Genomic DNA, 20,297 nt, shown 5'->3' with positions numbered 1-20,297 from the left:
CCCTCACATTTCCACTGAGTAACTCAACTTACCAGGTTTTTATACCTTAGCTGGTCTTAATTAAGGTAAGGGTGTAGTTCCTCCCTGGCTACAGGAGGTTAACCCTTTTCTCAGAATGTGGGAGAGACTCACTCTATAACACCACCTTTGTGGAGTTTTTTTTTTCCTTTCGAGGAGTTTTAAATTTGTAGAATAGACAACCAAGGTACTATGAGCCGTATACAATTTGAGCGAGCCGCGTTAAGTTAACGCGGCCCGGACTAAACGCCGACTTCGCCTGTTTTGAAGGCGGAAAAGTACACGTGCACGCTTTACCCCGTATTCAATTTGAAAGTACGCGTAAACGGGATCCGGCGATACTTTAACAAGCGGAAAGTACTGTCAGTTTTGGGGAAATCAGCCTGACACCCCCCAAATGATGCTCTGACATGGGGGTTCACAATGGTACCCTCTGATTTGGCTTGCTGAAGGTATTTGGTGGTTTTAAATGGGCTCAATAGCTGCTAAATAGCGTTTTTCTATACCTGATGCAGAATAGTATTTAGGAGTATTTTTTCCAGAAAATAAGTCATCCCAGCAAATTTGGGGTACTTGAAAATGGGGGTCAGCATATTTAAAGTTAAAAAAATTGTGAAAAATCCACCTGCCGCAAACACCTGCAATCAAAAAAACACTTGGGGCATACTTGGGAACCCCCCCAGAGTCAAGTTCGCTAGTTTCTAAGTTTGCACCCCAACATTTTTTTTTTTTTTTCGCCCCCTTTTTCAAAGTAAAATTTTGGGGTGTCCTTAAGTTTTTTTATTTTTTTTATTTATTTTTTTGACACCGATTACCTTTGGGGGACTGTCTGAAGGCTGCACAGGGGTTCCCGCAGTGTTGCACCCCAAAACCCCAATTCTGCACTTTTTTTCCGCCTGCCATTCATAGGCGATACATTGCATTGGCGGGAAGTCTTTCAAATTGAATACGGGGTAAAACTAAAACAGGCGATAATGACGTCATCGGTGGTAACTTAATGCGGATCCGGACTTAACGCTTCAAATTGAATACGGGCCTATATTGCAAATATTACTTGTATCCTACTGTATCTATAACATTTGCTGTATAATGCATCTTTTTTTTTTTTTTTTTTTTTGGTGTTCTGTATTATTTTTTTTAGAACATTGATTGTTTCACTATTTGTTTTATAGTAAATTTTGTTTTATCTTTGGGTCCTGTAGGTTTGAGAGTTGCTGGCCTGCCCTAATGAAAGATTCCCATGGGGTAATCATTGTTTTTAATGCAGACATTCCAAGTCACCTGAAAGAAATAGAAATGTGGCACATCAACTTTATCCAGCAACAGCGATTACAAGACAACCAGTGTCTTCTGATAGCACATGTCAAGCCCGGATCAGGAGATAAGGCAGAGAGACCACATTTATGTAAGTATGTGATTAATTATTAAGCTGCATACACACACAACGATTTTGTTATGAACGATTTTATGACTGATTTTCTGTCAGATTATCTGTCAGATTTTTTTAAAGTGTAATGAACGATTTTTTTGAACTACAAACGATTTTTGCATATTCCCTTAATGAAAATCGTTGCGTTGACAAGTCTGACTGAACTACAAACGTGAAAGCACATGAATGCTAATCATTCATCGTTTGACTCAGAAAGTGAACGATTTTTGCAAACTATTATTGTTAAATGATATTATTTAACGATAATCGTTCAAAAATCGTTGTGTGTGTATGCAGCTTTAGTGATAAATTTGAAGGCTGTGATTGAAAGAAGGATAAAAATCTGAAAGGGTTCTCTACCTAACAATTGTAAATGAAGGTTTTATTGCTTGTGGAAAGCACATAATTATGCCATATTACTTATGCCTCTGTGGGCTGGTAACAATTTGGTATGTGTCTGTTAGTAATTAGCAAAATAGAAATGGGATCAGTAGTAGTCTCCGGTGCTGATATGAATGCTTAGAAAATGTATTTAAAAATCCACTATAGATAGTGTCTATGACTCTGTAATTCTATTTGGGGTAATACTCCTGGTTTAGATGAATGTGAGTCATTTATGAAAGTGGTGCGTGTGACGCTGTGATACTCAATAGGACAAATACCTTCCATAAAGTAAGCTACATAAAATATTAATGTCCAAGCAGAGGATAACCATTTATTTATAAGTGTCAAGGGAATATAACTGCCTCTTTTTTAAATAGCAAATTGTTGTGGACAAATATCGCAATATACAATTTTCTCGCTATTTCAGACAATACATTGCATTTAAACGGTTATAAGAAAAACATGAAACAATAAAATAGAAATAAGATTACAGTATCAAAACAATAAATGGTATAGAATGCGAAACGTAAAAAGTATCACTAAAGTATGCTACGCCGTTTGGTACAACTGCAGCAATGGTGTATGAGACCACATCTGTATTTTAGATGGTAAACTGTATACAGGAAGAGCACATAGGAACTAGAGCAACTCATCATGAATCCTATATATCGGAAAGGAAATTTGAGGGGGGCGGTATTGAATTAGCCGCAATAACGATAAGTTTTCGGACCATTCGCCCGAATTTGCAGCTTATCCCATGTTTGCGCACTCCCATTTATCGCGCTATCCTATTGCAAAACCGGAGATCACCAATTTACACTAATTCTTTCATGGATGACAGGCGATAAGTACAGGTGAAAATGGGGAAATCAGCCTGTACCCCCAAAAATTGTAAACTAAGGTAGGGTAATAGTATAGAAGTGTGTTAGTGGCCATAATCCAAGAGTTTGGGGTTATTAAATCGTGTGAAATGGCTGTTTATATGCATTTTTCTCTAACAGTGAAAAAATTATAGAAAGCAATATTTTCTGGACAAAATAAATGCTGTAGTTATGAAATAGGTGTAAGTGTATTTTTGTCATTAGGTGTATTTTTTTTTTTAAAATTCCCTATGTCACTTGCACCTGCAATGTTTAAAACACTTCTTCCATCCATATAGATCCCCTATATACCTGTCCCACTACTTTAAACCAATTTTCCAACACATTTTGCTTTTCCCCCCAAAAATGATGTAATTATTTGCCAAATTAAGCTAATTAACAATTATTTTTGCCTAAATACAGATGTAGCCAGCCTCATCTTTGAACGATGTGCCCACGCATGGCCGCAATCGCCAGGCTGCGAGCACTTGCAGCCGGCAATTACCCCATTGAAGTCTATGGTGTGCACGCGCAGACACGCTAGTCTCACCATCGATGACGCGATGCGCTCGCATTGCAGGTGCCCCAGTGATTCTGCACCAGGTCCTGACATTTTTAGCCAAATATAGGGGTTTGCACAATTTATAATCTGCTCATAGGTGATGAGAAGAAATCTGCGATAATTCCTATACCAGTTTCCGATAACCATCTTTAGAGAGAAGTTTTCAGCGGTGAAAACTATTCACGAGAAAAACGGGTTATCGGGGCTAATTGCATAAATATATATATAGATGCAATTCCACATTTCTGGTTATTATCAAAATATTATGTTAAGTTTAATGTAACATTAAATTTAATTGAACATCATAAATAATGTTTGTTCTATTCCATGTAGCTCTGATGCTTCTCTACAGTAGAGAGTTCATATATATACATGGCAGTTTTAATCCATAAATATAACAACCCATATTGTTTTAAGATTTTATAATGATCGTCGCTGGAGAGAGAAATATATTGCTTACTACTTGTTTTAAACTCATCACATACCAATTACATTTGCAAGTACACCTAAACGGGTTGCTCAGGATCCCGGCCCTCAAAATCCCAACGCCAGAATCCCGACCAGGAGAGAATGCTTAACCCTAACCCTCCCCTTAACCCCAATACTTACCGTCGGGATGTTGGTGCCAGGATTCTGACTGGTGTCTGTATTTCGGTGCCGGCATTCTGAGCGCTGGCATCCCGACCGCCGGGAAGCCAACTACATCCTACCAAAACTCCTGTTGCATATTTGCACATTTCTTATTAATTCATGTGATGTCTGTCTTTTAACACTAGGTGGCAGTATAATACCATGATGGTCAGTTCTTTGGTAGTTAAATGGTTTCAATGGACAAAGATTAACAACTTGAATGTAAGAACCTACAGTGCATTCATAACAAAAATTGGCTATGCCAAAAGATTGATCATTGAAACTTTCTTTAAGAGGATTCTGAAATATCATGGGGAGAACACCGGTTTACAATTAAGAGGATTACATTAAAAAAATTATTCTGTAAGAGAGAGTGGACATTTTATAAAGGTAATAACTCTGTTTATGTTTTAGGAAAATAATTACAAATGGTTAATTAACATTGTCCTTAATAATTATTTAAGCTTTATTCTATGGGTTCTCCACTCCAGTTCTCAAGTACAACAAACAGGTCATGTTTTTTGGATTTCTTTATTCATGCACAGGTGAGTTAATCTATTTTGCTGGGTCAGTAATTATCACACCTGCTTCCACAGACATACATCCTCAAAACATGGCCTGTTAAGAAAACTTGAGGTGTGAAGTTGAGAAGCACTGCTCTGTTCTATTGGTTTTTAGCCAAGCGCATGTAAGTTAAACTATGATGAAGTGGAAGGAGTGTCAGATGATCTAATTGGCTTAGCCCACTTTAATTTCTAAACATTATAGAATTTCTATGTTACATTGAGGACCATTTCAGGCGGTGGCACAGAAACTTTAGTTTCATGCCCTCCCTGTTTTTTTTCACACCAGTCTACACTTTATGTAAACCTGAATGCATTCTTTGTGCATGGGCAGTTGTTGAATATAGAGTGATGTTCAGGTATTGGTATAGGTGAGAAACCGAGGAGGTGCCTTTTGAAATTAGTCCAATGAACAATAAGTCATCCAGAACCATTCTGCAGATCTGTCTGTGTGTGTGTCTTAATTAAATTGTAAATATGGCATAGGCTATTGTGAAGAGGTATAAACACAAGCAAAAAGTCTCCTGCGCTCCTATATACTGTAGGTGCAGCTGTATTCACAGGTGGCAATCACCAACCACTTTACACAAACGTTCATATAATAGGCAATCACGGCAAACCCATCAATCATTCATGCCCAATAAGAAAAGTGGGGACGACCCAGACACACCCATTTAATCAGTGTACTGGAAAACACAACGAAGCCAGACCTCTATGCGGTAACACCACACCTCCAGCAAACATCAAGCCCCCGTGTCACGTGATCGGAGCCTCCGCACGCCAATGCGGAAGTAAGTGCAAGACCGCTGCAGCGCACTCAGCAGCGGTTGAACACCCAGCAGCTAGCCAAGCATCGGCAGAGGAAAGAAAAACACCTCTGCAGCAAGCCCCCCACAAGGCAATCCGCGTTGACACTGATTCGACCAGCAGGCCCCCTGTCAGAGATCGAGGCCCAATGGTACGCCGTCTGCAGCATCTCCTGTAAGGGAAGCTGATAAGTACCCCAGGTGAAGCACTGAACAGGCGCTATCACGACATAGGCCCGTATGAAGTTAGTTTCGCTTGCCGTACTTTTAGCTGACGTCACGTATTTTAGCCGCGGAAACTTATCGCGCGCGCCCCTGCTATTCACCATATTCAATTCCAAAAGAAGTGAAAACGCAACCCGGCGAATAATCTGATAGTGTAATTACATGTTATATACTAAAATTTGACCCTATATTATATAACCTGTACCAGCTAATTGACTGTATAATTACTTACTGTAAGGTTAACGCTGTGCTTAACCATTAAATAGATCTATACATAATTACTAGAGTTAGTCTGCCTATACACATACCACCACACACAATATATATAGGGGCTGAGTGCGGTAACTCCTTCAATTTTTCTGATTTACTGTGAAGAATTCGGTGCCTCTTCCCTACCTGCGGCACACCACGCAACACAACATAGTCATCCAGTGCACAAGGAAACAAAATACGTTTATATAATAAGCAAAAAGTGTCTGTATATGTCTATTTGTCTCTTATGTATGACCAGAGTTTTGTTCCTAGCGCCACCAAATTTGGCATGGTAATGTAGTTTGACCAGGATTTGTTTTTTTTTTTTTTTGCTATGTTTGAAGTCCGTCGGGACCATGGAGGTCTACATGGTGCCTACTAAGTAGGCCGTGGAGTCTCTGATTTGAAATCTTGGTTTAAGCAAGTTTGCTCAGGATGGCTTCCAGTGCCTAAAACTGCCCTGATCTGAAGGCACCGGCTGATATGTACCAGTGGGTGGCAGGCAGAGCTCCAACGGAAGAGCAGTGAGTCTGAGGATCAACTGTCACACTGCACCTGCACTGACCGTTACTAATTCCCTCCAAGCACATTTTCATTTTCCATGGTCTCCAATGCTGCTCTGCAATGTAAAAAATTAAGGCTGTAGATGTAGTTCAAAGTCCATTGTTCAACCCGGGCAACATCGGGTATCCCAGCTAGTAAAAAATATAACAATGGAACAAGCACTCCCCTGTTGAGGTAAAAACTATTTCACAACACGATAACATTGTGGTAGAAGTGTACTTATTGCCAAAAAATAAATTCATACAGATAAATTTGTTTTACATAATGTTTTGCAATACTAAATATAAAAATGTGGTGTAAGGACACTGATATTAGACACTATGTACAACAATAAATGTTCCTTTTAATTAGCTCAAATGAAAGGTGCACTAGTCCACAATAAGTGAGCAATATCCAGAATCCTTCCCTTTGGGGTTGGTACCTCTTAAAAGGAGAGAAATATGGCATGGGTGGAAAAGTAGAGACCCACACCGAAATCCCGACAAGCCAACATCCCGAACGAAGGTAAGCGGAGAGGGAGGGTTAGGTTTAGGAAGAATGGCGGGGTTAGTTTTTTTTTGGGGGGGGGAGGGGTTAGGGTTAGGCACTACTGGGGTACGTTTAGGGTTAGGCACCACTTGGGGGGGGGGGAGTTAGGCAATTACAGGGAGAGTTAGAGTGCGGGGTGGGGTGGGGAGGGTTAGGGAAAGAAGGGGAGAAGGTAAGTATACTTACCAGACCCCTGTCGGGATCTTCACAATTGGGATGCCGCTGTCGGCCTTCTGACCGCCCGCGTCCGTACGCTGGGAAATCATACCGATTCCCTTATATGTAGGCATATAACCAATGATGGTATCAACCTTGTTGACTCATTCTTCCCTCTGATTTTGACTCAGTATAAAATAGGAGAGTAAACTCTATGTAGTGTAATACTGTTTATTAAATGATATCTCCTAGATATAACAGCATACATATAAAATAATACATCCACCATATGGAGGAAGTATAGTGCTTAAAGGTGGTAAAGCTGGGCTCTTCCCAGGCATGCAGAGTCCTACTTCAGGGTGTTTCCCCTCCAGGATGGTATAACCAGGTACTCGCCATCACCAATGCGTTTCAACTATAAAGACTTTTTCAAGGTGTCAAACACTGCACACTGGCCCCTCCTCCTTTAATCTGCCCCTGTACTGCTGGTGGTCATACAGAGGTGAGATGGAGAATCCCCAGAATTTAAACTGCTAATTATATCCTTCCTTCAAAATAGTTATATGTACTGGACTACTGGTGTATGTGTGTGTGTATGTGTGTGTGTGTATATGTACATATATGTGTATATATATATATATATATATATATATATATATCAACAAATAAACGGCGGCACTCAGAGATTTTTCCATAACAAAATGTGTATTTAAATGTCCAGAGTGCCGCCGTTTATTTGTTGCTGCTATTGAATGGATTAACACGGAGGGCACCGGAGTTGCTGGATACCCATTGTGTGAGTGCCGATCCATGTAGGATTATATATATATATATATATATATATATATATATATATATATATATGGGTGTGCACCGGCCACTTTTCGTGTTTTGGATCTGGATCTTTCTTCGTGTTTTGGATCTGGATTGGTTTTGCCAAAACCACCCTTCCGTGTTCTGGGTTTTGTGTTTTGGATCTGTATTTTTTTGAAAAAAAGCATAAAAACAGCTAAAATCACAGAATTTGTAGGTTTTTCTGCTCCTATGCTATTATTAACCTCAATAACCTTAATTTCCACTCATTTCCAGTCTATTCTGAACACCTCACACCTCACAATAGTGTTTTTATGTCCAAAAGGTTGCACCGAGGTAGCTGGATGACTATGCTAAGCGACACTAGTGGGCGGCACAAACACGTGACCCATCTAGGCGTGAAACTGCAGTGGCAGACAGGATGGCAGTTTGAAAAACTAGGCCCCAAACTGTACATAATGCAAAGAAAAAAAAGAGGTGCAAGATGGAATTGTCCTTGGGCCCTCCCACCCACCCTTATGTTGTATAAACAGGACATGCACACTTTAACAAACCAATCATTTCAGCGCCAGGGTCTGCCACACAACTGTGGCTGAAATGATTGGTTCGTTTGGGCCCCCACAAAACAAGCTGGCAATTAATCTGTCCCTGCACAAACTGGCTCTACGGAGGCAAGATGTCATCCTCATCCACCGATTCCTCACCCTCTTCAGTGTGTACATCCTCATCCTCACAGAGTATTAATTCGTCCCCGCTGGAACCACAGGTCCCTCTGTACGTTCTGGAGGCTGGTCTCCCTGGAAGAGTTGATAATTAATTTTATGAACATCATCTTCTCCACATTTTGTGGAAGCAACCTCCTACGCCTTTCGCTGACAAGGTTCCCGGCTGCACTAAACACTCTTTCAGAGTACACACTGGAGGGGGGGCAACTCAGGTAAAATAGAGCCAGTTTGTACAGGGACCTCAAAATTGCTTCTTTTTCCTGCCAGTACAGTTACGGACTGTCTGACATGCCTACTTGGATGCTGTCACCGATGTAATCCTTTAACAGACAGACGCACGCTTGTCGCTGCTGCTTTAAGGATGCAGGTGCGGCTACAGCCCACACATTTCACAAAGACAGAAAAAAAAAGAACAGTATTTTAATTGTTTGTGTAGCACACTTTGAGGGTGTCACCACCCTTTAACAGACAGACGCACGCTTGTTGCTGCTGCTTTGAGGATGCAGGTGGAATCTAGACGGGATTTGGAACCGGGGACATACTACCTCCATCAATTGTCTAAATTCCACTGCACTAATGGCGGATACCGGACGCACGTCTAACACCAACATAGCAGTCAAGGCCTCAGTTATACGTTTTGCTTCAGGATGACTGCTGTCGTACTTCATCCTCATCGCTAGGGACTGTTGGAGGGTCAATTGTTTAGTAAAAGTAGTGATGTTCCTACTTCCTCTCTGGGATGATGGACAACTCCCAGCAGCAGCAACAGCACTAGGAGGAAGTGGTTCTTGATCTTTCCCTATTTTATTTTTATCGGAGAAAGTTTGGTCCTCCATTTATGTTATATTGATATATACGTGCGGCTAAAGCGCACACAAACACAGAAAATATTTTTTTATTTTTGCTGGAGAGTAGTGCACTTTGTGGGTTACACCACCCTTTAAGAAATGAGCCAGCCGGCTCTTTACTTATGGGACACAGGTGCATGCTTGGCGCTGCTCCTTTGTTGATGCACGTGCAGCCACAATGCACACAAGTCACAAACACAGAAAATATTTTTTTTTTTTGGACTGGAGTGTACTTTGGGGGTTACAGCACCCTTTAACGGTCAAGCCAGCCGGCCCTTTACTTATGACACAGGTGCACGCTTGGCACTACTTTGTTGATGCACGTGCAGCCACAGTGCACACAATTCACAAACACAGAAAATATATAATTTTTTTGGACTGGAGTATACTTTGGGGGTTACAGCACCCTGTAACGGTCAAGCCAGCCGGCCCTTTACTTATGACACAGGCGCACGCTTGGCACTACTTTGTTGATGCACGTGCGGCTACTGCGCACACAATTCACAAACACAGAAAATATATTATTTTTGGTTTGGACTGGAGTGTACTTTGGGGGTTACAGCACCCTTTAACGGTCAAGCCAGCCGGCCCTTTACTTATGACACAGGCGCACGCTTGGCACTACTTTGTTGATGCACGTGCGGCTACTGCGCACACAATTCACAAACACAGAAAATATATTATTTTTTTAGCACTTGAGGGGAGCACCCGTGATGGACAGAGCACCCCCTGGACAACACTACAGCACCCGTTAAGGACTGGGACACTGCACAGGACTTTGGAGTGGACACAGCCCCTATGGACAACTGACTGCACAACACAGTCCAGCCAGCCCCTATGGACTTTGAAGTAGTAGACACAGCCCCTATTAACAACAGCAGCACAGCGCAACACAGCCAGCCCCTATGGACTTTGAAGTAGTGGACAACAGCAGCACTACACTACACAGCCCTAACTCCCACCCTCCCTCTTCACTGTCCACAGCCGAGTGAGAAAATGGCGCCGACGCGGGTACCTTATATAGGTTCCAAAACCCGCGAGACTCGTAAGGCGGGATGATGACGTTTTGCCTCGATTTCAGATCTGAGTCAGGCGGGAAAAGTCGAGCCTGACTCGGATCTGCCTCGGATCGGGGGGGTTCGGATTTCAGAAATCCGAACCCGCTCACCCCTAATAAATATATATATATATATATATATATATATATATATATTCTCCTCGTCTGGGCTTAGAACAAACTTCAAGAGACAGTAATAATGTTCCAATGTTTCGGATATAACTCCTTTTTCACGGAACAGACAAATGCAAAAAACGAACACATGCAAATACACTTATCTATATAGTGTCTAAATGCTGACTCACGCCATGTGCTGTCCCTCCGGCCCGTCATCGGCATCCACCGCACTTCCGGGTTCGCGTCACTTCCGGTTTCGCCAGCCGGAAGTGCGTGAGTGGGCATGCTCGGTCCCGTAGCCATGGAGACAGTGTACACGGGGAGTCATCACCACACTCCCTACCATGTGATCTAAACAAAACACCGATCAATGCACAGTCAAGCTGCAGATAATAAAGATATACGGTAATGATGGTACTTCACTCATTATCAAATATGGAAAAATATCCCATAGCAAAAGAACGAGAGTGAGCAAGAGGACAGCAATATAACAAATACAATAACCTTCTCATGCAGACTCCCTGTTTAGTGTTGACTGTAATCTATGTAAAGTTGCTAACATATCTAATGCTAAGACTATGAATAGATTGCATATATTACAATGAGATCCCTAAAGAGAAGCCTAGTCACGTCAAAGCAAACATTCAGTAGTGCCTGTCATATCACATGCAACAACGCTAGTGCTGCAATGTGTGAGACAACACTATAGAAATACGGCATAAGAGATATGTTCATTAAGTCCCCTGGGTCTGACAGTGTCCAGACGATGGATCCAATGCATCTCCCTCTGCAAGAGCTTCTTATCACGATCTCCTCCACGCATATCCTCCAGAACCTGGTCAATAATGATATAGTGTAAAGCAGCAAGGTTGTGCTTGGCTGCCACGAAGTGTTTAGCAACGGGCTGATCAATGTTCTTGCCACTGAGCGCCCCCTAATGGCAGAGCGGTGTAATGCCATCCTGTCTCTGAAGGGTCTGACAGTTTTGCCCACGTAGCAAAGCCTGCAAGGGCACTTTATCATATTTTTTTTTTTTTACAGCGTACGGGGTGTGCGATGGGTTCTAACGTCGCACCCTCGTACGCGAATGCTTACATGTTCCTCATTGAAAAGAAGCTATTTTTTTCTTCTGTACATACCAGCTCGATAGCGTTTTACACCCGATATATCGACGATGTTCTTCATTTTTGGACTGGCACAGAAACCAACTTCAGAGGATGGATTGTAGAGATCAATGGGATGGATTGTCCAATTAAATTTACGTACTATATGAGACAAAGGCTGCGTCCAATTCTTGGACGTGAATATTGTCAAATCCAGTGGCAGACTCAATACATCGATTTATCAAAAACCCACCGATAGAAACAACTTATTATTGGCACAGAGCCATCATCCAGAATCCCTCAAACAAGGATTGCCCTATTCACAACTTGTAAGGGTCAAAAGAATTACCAGCGAGTCATTACTCAGTACACAGCAGTAGCTAAAGTGAATGAAATCACACGATCCAGCACATTAATTGCAAAAACACCGATACTTCAACAAGACCGCATACATTGGATACGTAGTTATAACACCAGGGATAAAACAATCCAGAAAACGGTTAACAAGCTGTGGCCTATGATCCAACAAGACAAGGACCTTAAGATATTTAAACGCAGCAGAGTCATGTCTTGCTACAAGAGAGGGAAAAATCTGCGTGATTGGGTTGTACGAACGGACATTTCACGATTGGGAACTCCTAAAACCAGAACTAAGCCGGGTGGCTGCTATAGGTGTTTGAGATGTACAACATGCAGCTATATGATCAATTCCAAATATTTTTTTCACCCACATTCTGGACGAAGGTACGACATCAGGAGTCCTGTAACGTGCACCAGCACCCACGTAGTACATATGATAAAGTGCCCTTGCGGGCTTTGCTACGTGGGCAAAACTGTCAGACCCTTCGGAGGCAGGATGGCACTACACCGCTCTGCCATTAGGGGGGCGTTCAGTGGCAAGAACATTGATCAGCCCGTTGCTAAACACTTCGTGGCAGCCAAGCACAACCTTGCTGCTTTACGCTATATTATTATTGACCAGGTTCTGGAGGATATGCGTGGAGGAGATCGTGATAAGCAGCTCTTGCAGAGGGAGATGCATTGGATCCATCGTCTGGACACTGTCAGACCCAGGGGACTTAATGAACATATCTCTTATGCCGTATTTCTATAGTGTTGTCTCACACATTGCAGCACTAGCGTTGTTGCATATGTGATATGACAGGCACTACTGAATGTTTGCTTTGACGTGACTAGGCTTCTCTTTAGGGATCTCATTGTAATATGTGCAATCTATTCATAGTCTTAGCATTAGATATATGTTAGCAACATTACATAGATTACAGTCAACAACAGGGAGTCTGCATGAGAAGGTTATTGTATTTGTTATATTGCTGTCCTCTTGCTCACTCTCGTTCTTTTGCTATGGGATATTTTTTCATATTTGATAATGAGTGAAGTACCATCATTACCGTATATCTTTATTATCTGCAGCTTGACTGTGCAATAATCGGTGTTTTGTTTATATCACATGGTAGGGAGTGTGGTGATGACTCCCCGTGTACACTGTCTCCATGGCTACGGGACCGAGCATGCCCACTCACGCACTTCCGGCTGACGAAACCGGAAGTAACGGGAACCCGGAAGTGCGGTGGATGCCGATGACGGGCCGGAGGGACAGCACATGGCGTGAGTCAGCATTTAGACACTAAATAGGTAAGTGTATTTGCATGTGTTTGTTTTTTGTATTTGTCTGCTCCGTGAACAAGGAGTTATATCCGAAATGTTGGAACATTATTACTGTCTCTTGAAGTTTGTTCTAAGTCCAGACGAGTGCCGCTCATTGGAGGATATTTTTGCTGTGACACACACAGAAGCTGAGCACCCTGGCCCTGCATACTTTGGCTGATGGGAGTGCCATCCTCAAGGTGGAATATATATATATTCCAATGTCAAGTGGGACATTGACAGAATTTTCAGATTTTGTCCTCTATTTAACACCACAATGGCTTTGAAATGAAACAAACAAAATGTGATTTAACTGCAGACTTTCAGATTTAATTTGAGGGTAATTACATCCAAATCAGGTGAACGGTGTAGGAATTACAACGGTTTCTATATGTGCCTCCCACTTTTTAAGGCGACAAAAGTAATGGGACAAACTAAACAATCCTAAATCTAACTTTCACTTTTTAATACTTTGTTGCAAATTCTTTGCAGGCAATTACAGCCTGAAGTCTGGAACGCATAGACATCACCAGGCGCTGGGTTTCATCCCTGGTGATGCTCTGCCAGGCATCTACTGCAAATGTCTTCAGTTCCTGCTTGTTCTTGGGGCATTTTCCCTTCAGTTTTGTCTTCATCAAGTGAAATGCATGCTCAATCGGATTCAGGTCAGGGGATTGACTTGGCCATTGCATAACATTCCACTTTTTAGCCTTAAAAAACTCTTTGGTTGCTTTTGCAGTATGCTTCGGGTCATTGTCCATCTGCACTGTGAAGTGCTGTCCAATGAGTTCTGAAGCATTTGACTGAATATGAGCATATAATATGCCAGAAACACTTTAGAATTCATTCTGCTGCTTTTGTCAGCAGTCACATCAATAAATACAAGTGAACCAGTTCCATTGGCAGCCATACATGCCCACGCCATGACACTACCACCACCATGCTTCACTGATGAGGTGGTATGTTTTGGATCATGAGCAGTTCCTTTCCTTCTCCATACTCTTCTCTTCCCATCACTCTGGTACAAGTTGATCTTTGTCTCATCTGTCCATAGAACTGTAATGGCTTTTTAAGATGTTGTTTGGCAAACTCTAATCTGGTTTTTCTGTTTTTTAGGCTCACCAATGGTTTACATCTTGTGTTGAACCCTCTATTTTCACTCTTGTGAAGTCTTCTCTTGATTGTTGACTTTGACACATATACACATACCTCCTGGAGAGTATTCTTGATTTGGCCAACTGTTGTGAAGGGGTTTTTCTTCACCAGGGAAACAATTCTTCTGTCATCCACCACAGTTGTTTTTTGTGGTCTTTCGGGTCTTTTGGTGTTGTTGAGCTCTCCGGTGCGTTCTTTCTTTTTAAGAATGTTCCAAACAGTTGATTTGGCCACACCTAATGTTTTTGCTATCTCTCTGATGGGTTTGTTTTGATTTTTCAGCCTAATGATGGCTTGCTTCACTGATAGTGACAGCTCTTTGGATCTCATATTGAAAGTCGACAGCAACTGATTCCAAATGTAAATGTCACACCTAGAATCAACTCCAGACCTTTTTACCTGCTTAATTGATAATGAAATAACAAGGGAATAGCCCACACCTGTCCATGAAATAGCTTTTGAGTTGATAGTCCCATTACTTTTGGCCCCTTAAAAAGTGGGAGGCACATATAGAAACAGTTGTAATTCCTACACCGTTCACATGATTTGGATGTAATTACCCTCAAATTAAATCTGAAAGTCTGCAGTTAAAGCACATCTTGTTTGTTTCATTTCAAAGCCATTGTGGTGAATAGAGGCCAAAATATGAAAATTCTGTCAATGTCCCAATATTTATGCACCTGACTGTATGTGTGTGTATGTATGTATGTATATGTGTATATATATATATATATATATATATATATATATATAATCCTTTGAATTTACCTGCTTGACGCATCTTAATTTTTGTTTCCTACCTTTTAAGTATATCATTGTATACCAATGTACTGGAATTCTATTAGTCTATTTATATCTGTAATTTTACTATATAGATTTCAAACAAGTTTGCACTGCTTGTCCTTTATCACCTTCCTGTCCATTCACTCATTTCCCCTATATACTCACAGTAAAACTTTATTACTCCCTATAGGGTACAGTGCTGGTCTATCCAATCTACCTAAACAGGCATACCCCTCTCCACATCCTTTTATATCAAATATTTAATTGAGCTCTTCAATTATTATGTTCCTATTATAAGTCACACTAGAAGTGTGAAGGCATTCAACTTGCAAAATTCCCCACCCACCACCCTTTTTCAAAGAACTAATTCAGCACTTGTACGTTAGGTGAACTTACAGTAATCAATATTCAGTCCACTCTAATGCGCTCTCGGATATCCTATGTAGTTCCATCCGCTCCTCATTAGGAGATGTACCTGAGCAGTGCAAGGAACCAGGTGCATTTAACTGATTAATTACTGTGCTGTAATAGGGTAGATGGGTTAAGGGGAGCTCCTTACCCACAAGACTCGGCCTGATGACTGAAGAGGCGCTGAGGACTATGAATAGAGGTCTTTTTAAAAGCATTGGGGGCCCCCTCAAAATTTTGCTATGTGACCCACAAAGTTTTAATTATGCCGCTGTGCCTGCTCCTCATCTGCGCCACGTGATGTCACGTAGGTGCCAACACACCACCGCGTCCAAAAGCAGCCAAGTCCTACCCCAGCTCCATGAAGGAGGTTTGGCTAGATGACTGATCTTTAGGTGCAACCCAGAGTAATCACCAGAGACTAGCACTCAAGGCTTTTTTTTTTTTAAAAAAAAAAACGGTGGAAAAATGTATTGAAACTTACATAAATAGTACTTATCATTGAGGCAATCTCTTTTAATATGCCCAATCCTGCTTTTTGTGCAGCTGCAGTAGTAGTAATCATATAGTGCGACTGCCTGACAAGTCGTTTCGCTGCTACAGAAGCACCTTCCTCCGCTACCACTATTAATATATGCTCTGTGCAGACCACAACAATGGTCACACCTCCCACATCATTAGTCACACCCCTGTGGGGTTGCACACAATAGACCCTTCATAAATGTCAACTCCAGGCTCACATGGACCTTTATCTGGTAGAATATTAAGTGTATGTTAAGGTCAGGAATGTATGAGCGGGAGGCATGAGAGTGGAGTGGTCCATGAGTTGGATGTACAGCCATGGCCAAAAGTTTTGAGAATGACACATAGTATTGGTTATCACAAAGTTTGCTGCTTCAGTGTTTTTATGATGGCAATTTGCATATACTCCAGAATGTCATGAAGAGTGATCAGATGAATTGCAATTAATTGCAAAGTCCCTCTTTGCCATGGCCATGAACTTAATCCCAAAAACATTTCCACTGCATTTCAGCCCTGCCACAAAAGGACCAGCTGACATCATGTGATTCTCTCGTTAACACAGGTAAGAGTGTTGACGAGGACAAGGCTGGAGATCACTCTGTCATGCTGATTGAGTTAGAATAACAGACTGGAAGCTTTATAAGGAGGGTGGAGCTTGAAATCATTGTTCCATGGTTACGTGCAGGGAAACACGTGCAGTCATCATTGCTTTGCACAAAAAGGGCTTCACAGGCAAGGATATTGCTGCTAGTAAGATTGCACCTAAATCACCCATGTATCGGATCAAGAACTGCAAGGAGAGAGGTTCAATAGTTGTGAAGAAGGCTTCGGGGTGCACAAGAACATCCAGCAAGCACCAGGACCGTCTCCTAAAGTTGCTTTAGCTGCGGGATCGGGGCTCCACCAGTGCAGAACTTGCTCAGGAATGGCAGCAGGCTGGTGTGAGTGCATCTCCACGCACAGTGAGGTGAAGACTTTTAGGAGGATGGCCTGGTGAAGAAAGGCAGCAAAGAAGCCACTTCTCTCCAGGAAAAATATCATGGACAGGGACAGACTGATATCTGCAAAAGGTACAGGGATTGGACTGCTGAGGACTGGGTTAAAGTTATTTTCTCTGATTAATCTCCTTTCAGATTGTTTGGGACATCTGGAAAAACGCTTGTCTGGAGAGGAAAAGGTGAGTGCTACTATCAGTCCTGTGTCATGCCAACAGTAAAGCATTCTGAGACCATTCATGTGTGGGGTTGCTTCTCAGCCAAGGGAGTGAGCTCACTCACAATTTTGCCTAAGAACACAGCCATGAATAAAGAATGGTACCAAAACATCTTCCAAGAGCAACTTTTCCCAACCATCCTAGAACAGTTTGGTGACTAACAATGCCTTTTCCAGTATGATGGAGCACTTTCCATAAGGCAAAAGTGTGATAACTAAGTGGCTCGGGGAACAAAACATCGAAATTTTGGGTCCATGGCCAGGAAACTCCACAGCCCTTAATCCCATTAAGAACCTGTGGTCAATCCTCAAGCGTCAGGTGGACAAACAAAAACCCACAAATTCTGACAAATTCCAAGCATTGATTAGGCAAGAATGGGCGGCCATCAGTTAGTATGTGGCCCAGAAGTTGATTGACAGCATGCCAGGATGAATTGCAGAAGTCTTGAAAAAGAAGGGACAACACTGCGAATATTAACTCTGTGCATAAACTTAATGTATTTGTCAATAAAAGCCTTTGACACTTCAGAACACCATAGTAACATCTGACAAAAAGAACACTGAACCAGCAAACTTTGTGAAAACCAATACTTGTGTCATTCTCAATACTTTTGGCCACGGCTGTATTCGAGAGCCAAGCTCCAAAGTTGTCAAGGGTTTGGTAGACTGAGCCTGGGGGGTGATAGATGACAGTGCTGCGAAGGGTGAGTAGAGAGAAGAGATGGATGTTAATGGACTTCAGTAGAGAAGGAAAGATCTCTGAAACAACTTTGTGTAGCTAGGGGAGATTAGGAATCATACTTTGACGACCACCGGGTTGAGGATTTTGTGTTGGGTAGAGCTGTCCATAAGGGAACAAGAAATGTACGAGTATATTGTTTACATTTTATATATCTGTGAATATTAAAATATTTTAGCTTATTTTAGAGAGACATGTATTTTAGGGCTATGTTATGTGATTTCATCTTTTGTTTTCAATCCTGATTCTTTTATCGTTATACGAAGGTTCTTTGTTTTTCATGACAGCTCCAGCACTAGACAAATTAACACTTGTACATTCCAATCTAGAAGAGGACCCTGAGGATCTAAGAAAGGAATTTGTAAACTATCTACAAGGTGTCATCAGCTCATTATCGGAGAGCAGAGACCAGGAAGAGATGTCTATTATCACATAACACTGACGCAAGAAGCGCACATCTGTTAATGATGAGATTCATTAGTGAAGCCTGGGCTTTGCTTAGCATATATTTATAGTAAAGGATTTCTCATTATATTAAAAGTCTATGTTTGTATAATAAAGCCGAATATATGAATATTGTTTATCTGTTTTCACAGTGGGATATTTCAAACATCTTTAGTGTTCCAAAAAAATATTAACCTGGCATGGTACACTGCTAAAAATAGTATTAACTTGTTCTGCTGTGTACAGAAAGGTCCAGCTAAGAAATAAATAGCTTGATTAAAAGTAAACATTTTTGTGATATGGTGAGATACTTATTGCGCAATGCTATGATAAATAATTTGTCTGCATTACCTAGCCACAAATCCTGTATACTATATAAAACATCCATGTTCTTCTTAACAGTCCCATTCATTCATCACAATACCATTATACCAGCATATATAGGTCCATGCCACTATAAAAATGCTCTAAAACCACATTTTCAGCTCTATGTTTATGCAGTCGCATCCTACTACAGCAGCCACATGCCACCAAACCAGTCCCCTCCTTAGCGAATACAGTACCCGGCTCTGGGGAAGGATCCCTCTTGAGCTACCACTCTGTTCAGGTGTCGACTCCAGCAGTACAAAGGATACAACCTACTCGTTGCTACAATGCTGACAATGCATTTTCTATACAAGTCACTATAAGAAATACAACCATAGCACTGAAACGTCCAATTGATTCAAACTAGAGATGAGCGGTTTGGTTGTACTTTGTTCTTTTCACCAAATTAGCGCAAGTTCGGTTTTATCTTATTGGCTCTCCAGAACACTTCAGAGCCGTATGGCCGATAAGATGCCATTATCCAGATCTGAACAGATCTGAGTAGAACCGAATCGCTCATCTCTATTAAAAACCTCAGAGCTGTCAAACAACAGCAATACTACGAGTTCTCTAGTTCATTGTCAGCTTTATTAGACGATTTCTCATTTGCCGCAATAAGCATAATTTCCTATCCGCGCATATCATGGCAGTAAGACATTGTGTGGTGTGTAAGCAGCCAGTGTGTGATAGCCTAATTGAATGCAGAATAACATCTATGCCTTTGATAAACACTGAAAAATAGCCTTCAGCCATGGCTTTTGTTCATGTCACAGAGTTATTTAACATTTACCATTGTACATGAGGTTAGTATAACAAACTGGATTTTCTAGGTGGAGACCTAGGGGTATATTTACTAAAGTGAGGGTTTTTAGAAGTGGAGATGTTGCCCAAAGCAACCAATCAGAGTCTAGCTATTATGTGCTAGATAAATGCTAATTAGAATCTGATAGGTTGCTATGGGCAACATCTTCACTTCTTAAAACCTGCACATGTATTTGTTGAATGTAAAATAAAATCCAGATGTCCTGTAATTAGTGTTTATATTTATTTTGACTTGTCTTATTAAATGATTACATCTTGCTGAAAAGTCAAAATATTTGTTCAATCAATTATAAATGTAGTGTTTGTATATATACATACATGAGTAAAGGGGCCAGTTCACCTCAGTCTGCACTGCCCCTTGCTCTGACTGGTGCTTGTCGTGCCATCTTCTCTACCAGAAACCCCCCTTCAACCCTCACACACTCCATTCCACAATGAAGTTGCCCCAGGATATGCAAACATCCTCCTGGGGAGCTGGGAGGAATCGGTTCTAATCCCGACAGTGGCAGCCCGGCAAGGGTGAAAAATCCTGATCGTA

General features: G+C 41.5%; 1 protein-coding gene across 2 annotated transcripts in view; it reads left to right on the top strand.

Annotated features, from left to right (window-relative positions):
* The window catches only part of IFT22 (intraflagellar transport 22), a 34,099-nt gene extending 14,143 nt beyond the window's left edge, over positions 1 to 19,956 (top strand). Inside the window, exons 4-5 of one of the 2 annotated variants that reach the window (XM_088462836.1) lie at positions 1,221 to 1,423; positions 18,415 to 19,956. In XM_088462836.1, the coding sequence (XP_088318962.1) occupies positions 1,221 to 1,423; positions 18,415 to 18,563 (352 nt within the window). In that variant the 3' untranslated portion in view covers positions 18,564 to 19,956. Of the gene's footprint in view, positions 1 to 1,220; positions 1,424 to 6,073; positions 6,511 to 18,414 lie in introns of those variants that run through there. The other variant, XM_088462837.1, reaches the window with a different exon arrangement.
* Positions 19,957 to 20,297: the final 341 nt, after the last annotated feature.

Source organism: Taudactylus pleione, unplaced genomic scaffold, assembly GCF_031769625.1.
Source record: "Taudactylus pleione unplaced genomic scaffold, aTauple2 ptg001272l, whole genome shotgun sequence".
In the NCBI taxonomy this organism is placed as follows: domain Eukaryota; kingdom Metazoa; phylum Chordata; class Amphibia; order Anura; family Myobatrachidae; genus Taudactylus; species Taudactylus pleione.
The sequence above is the reverse complement of the archived record's forward strand: the minus strand, read 5'-3'. Positions and strand labels throughout refer to the sequence as shown.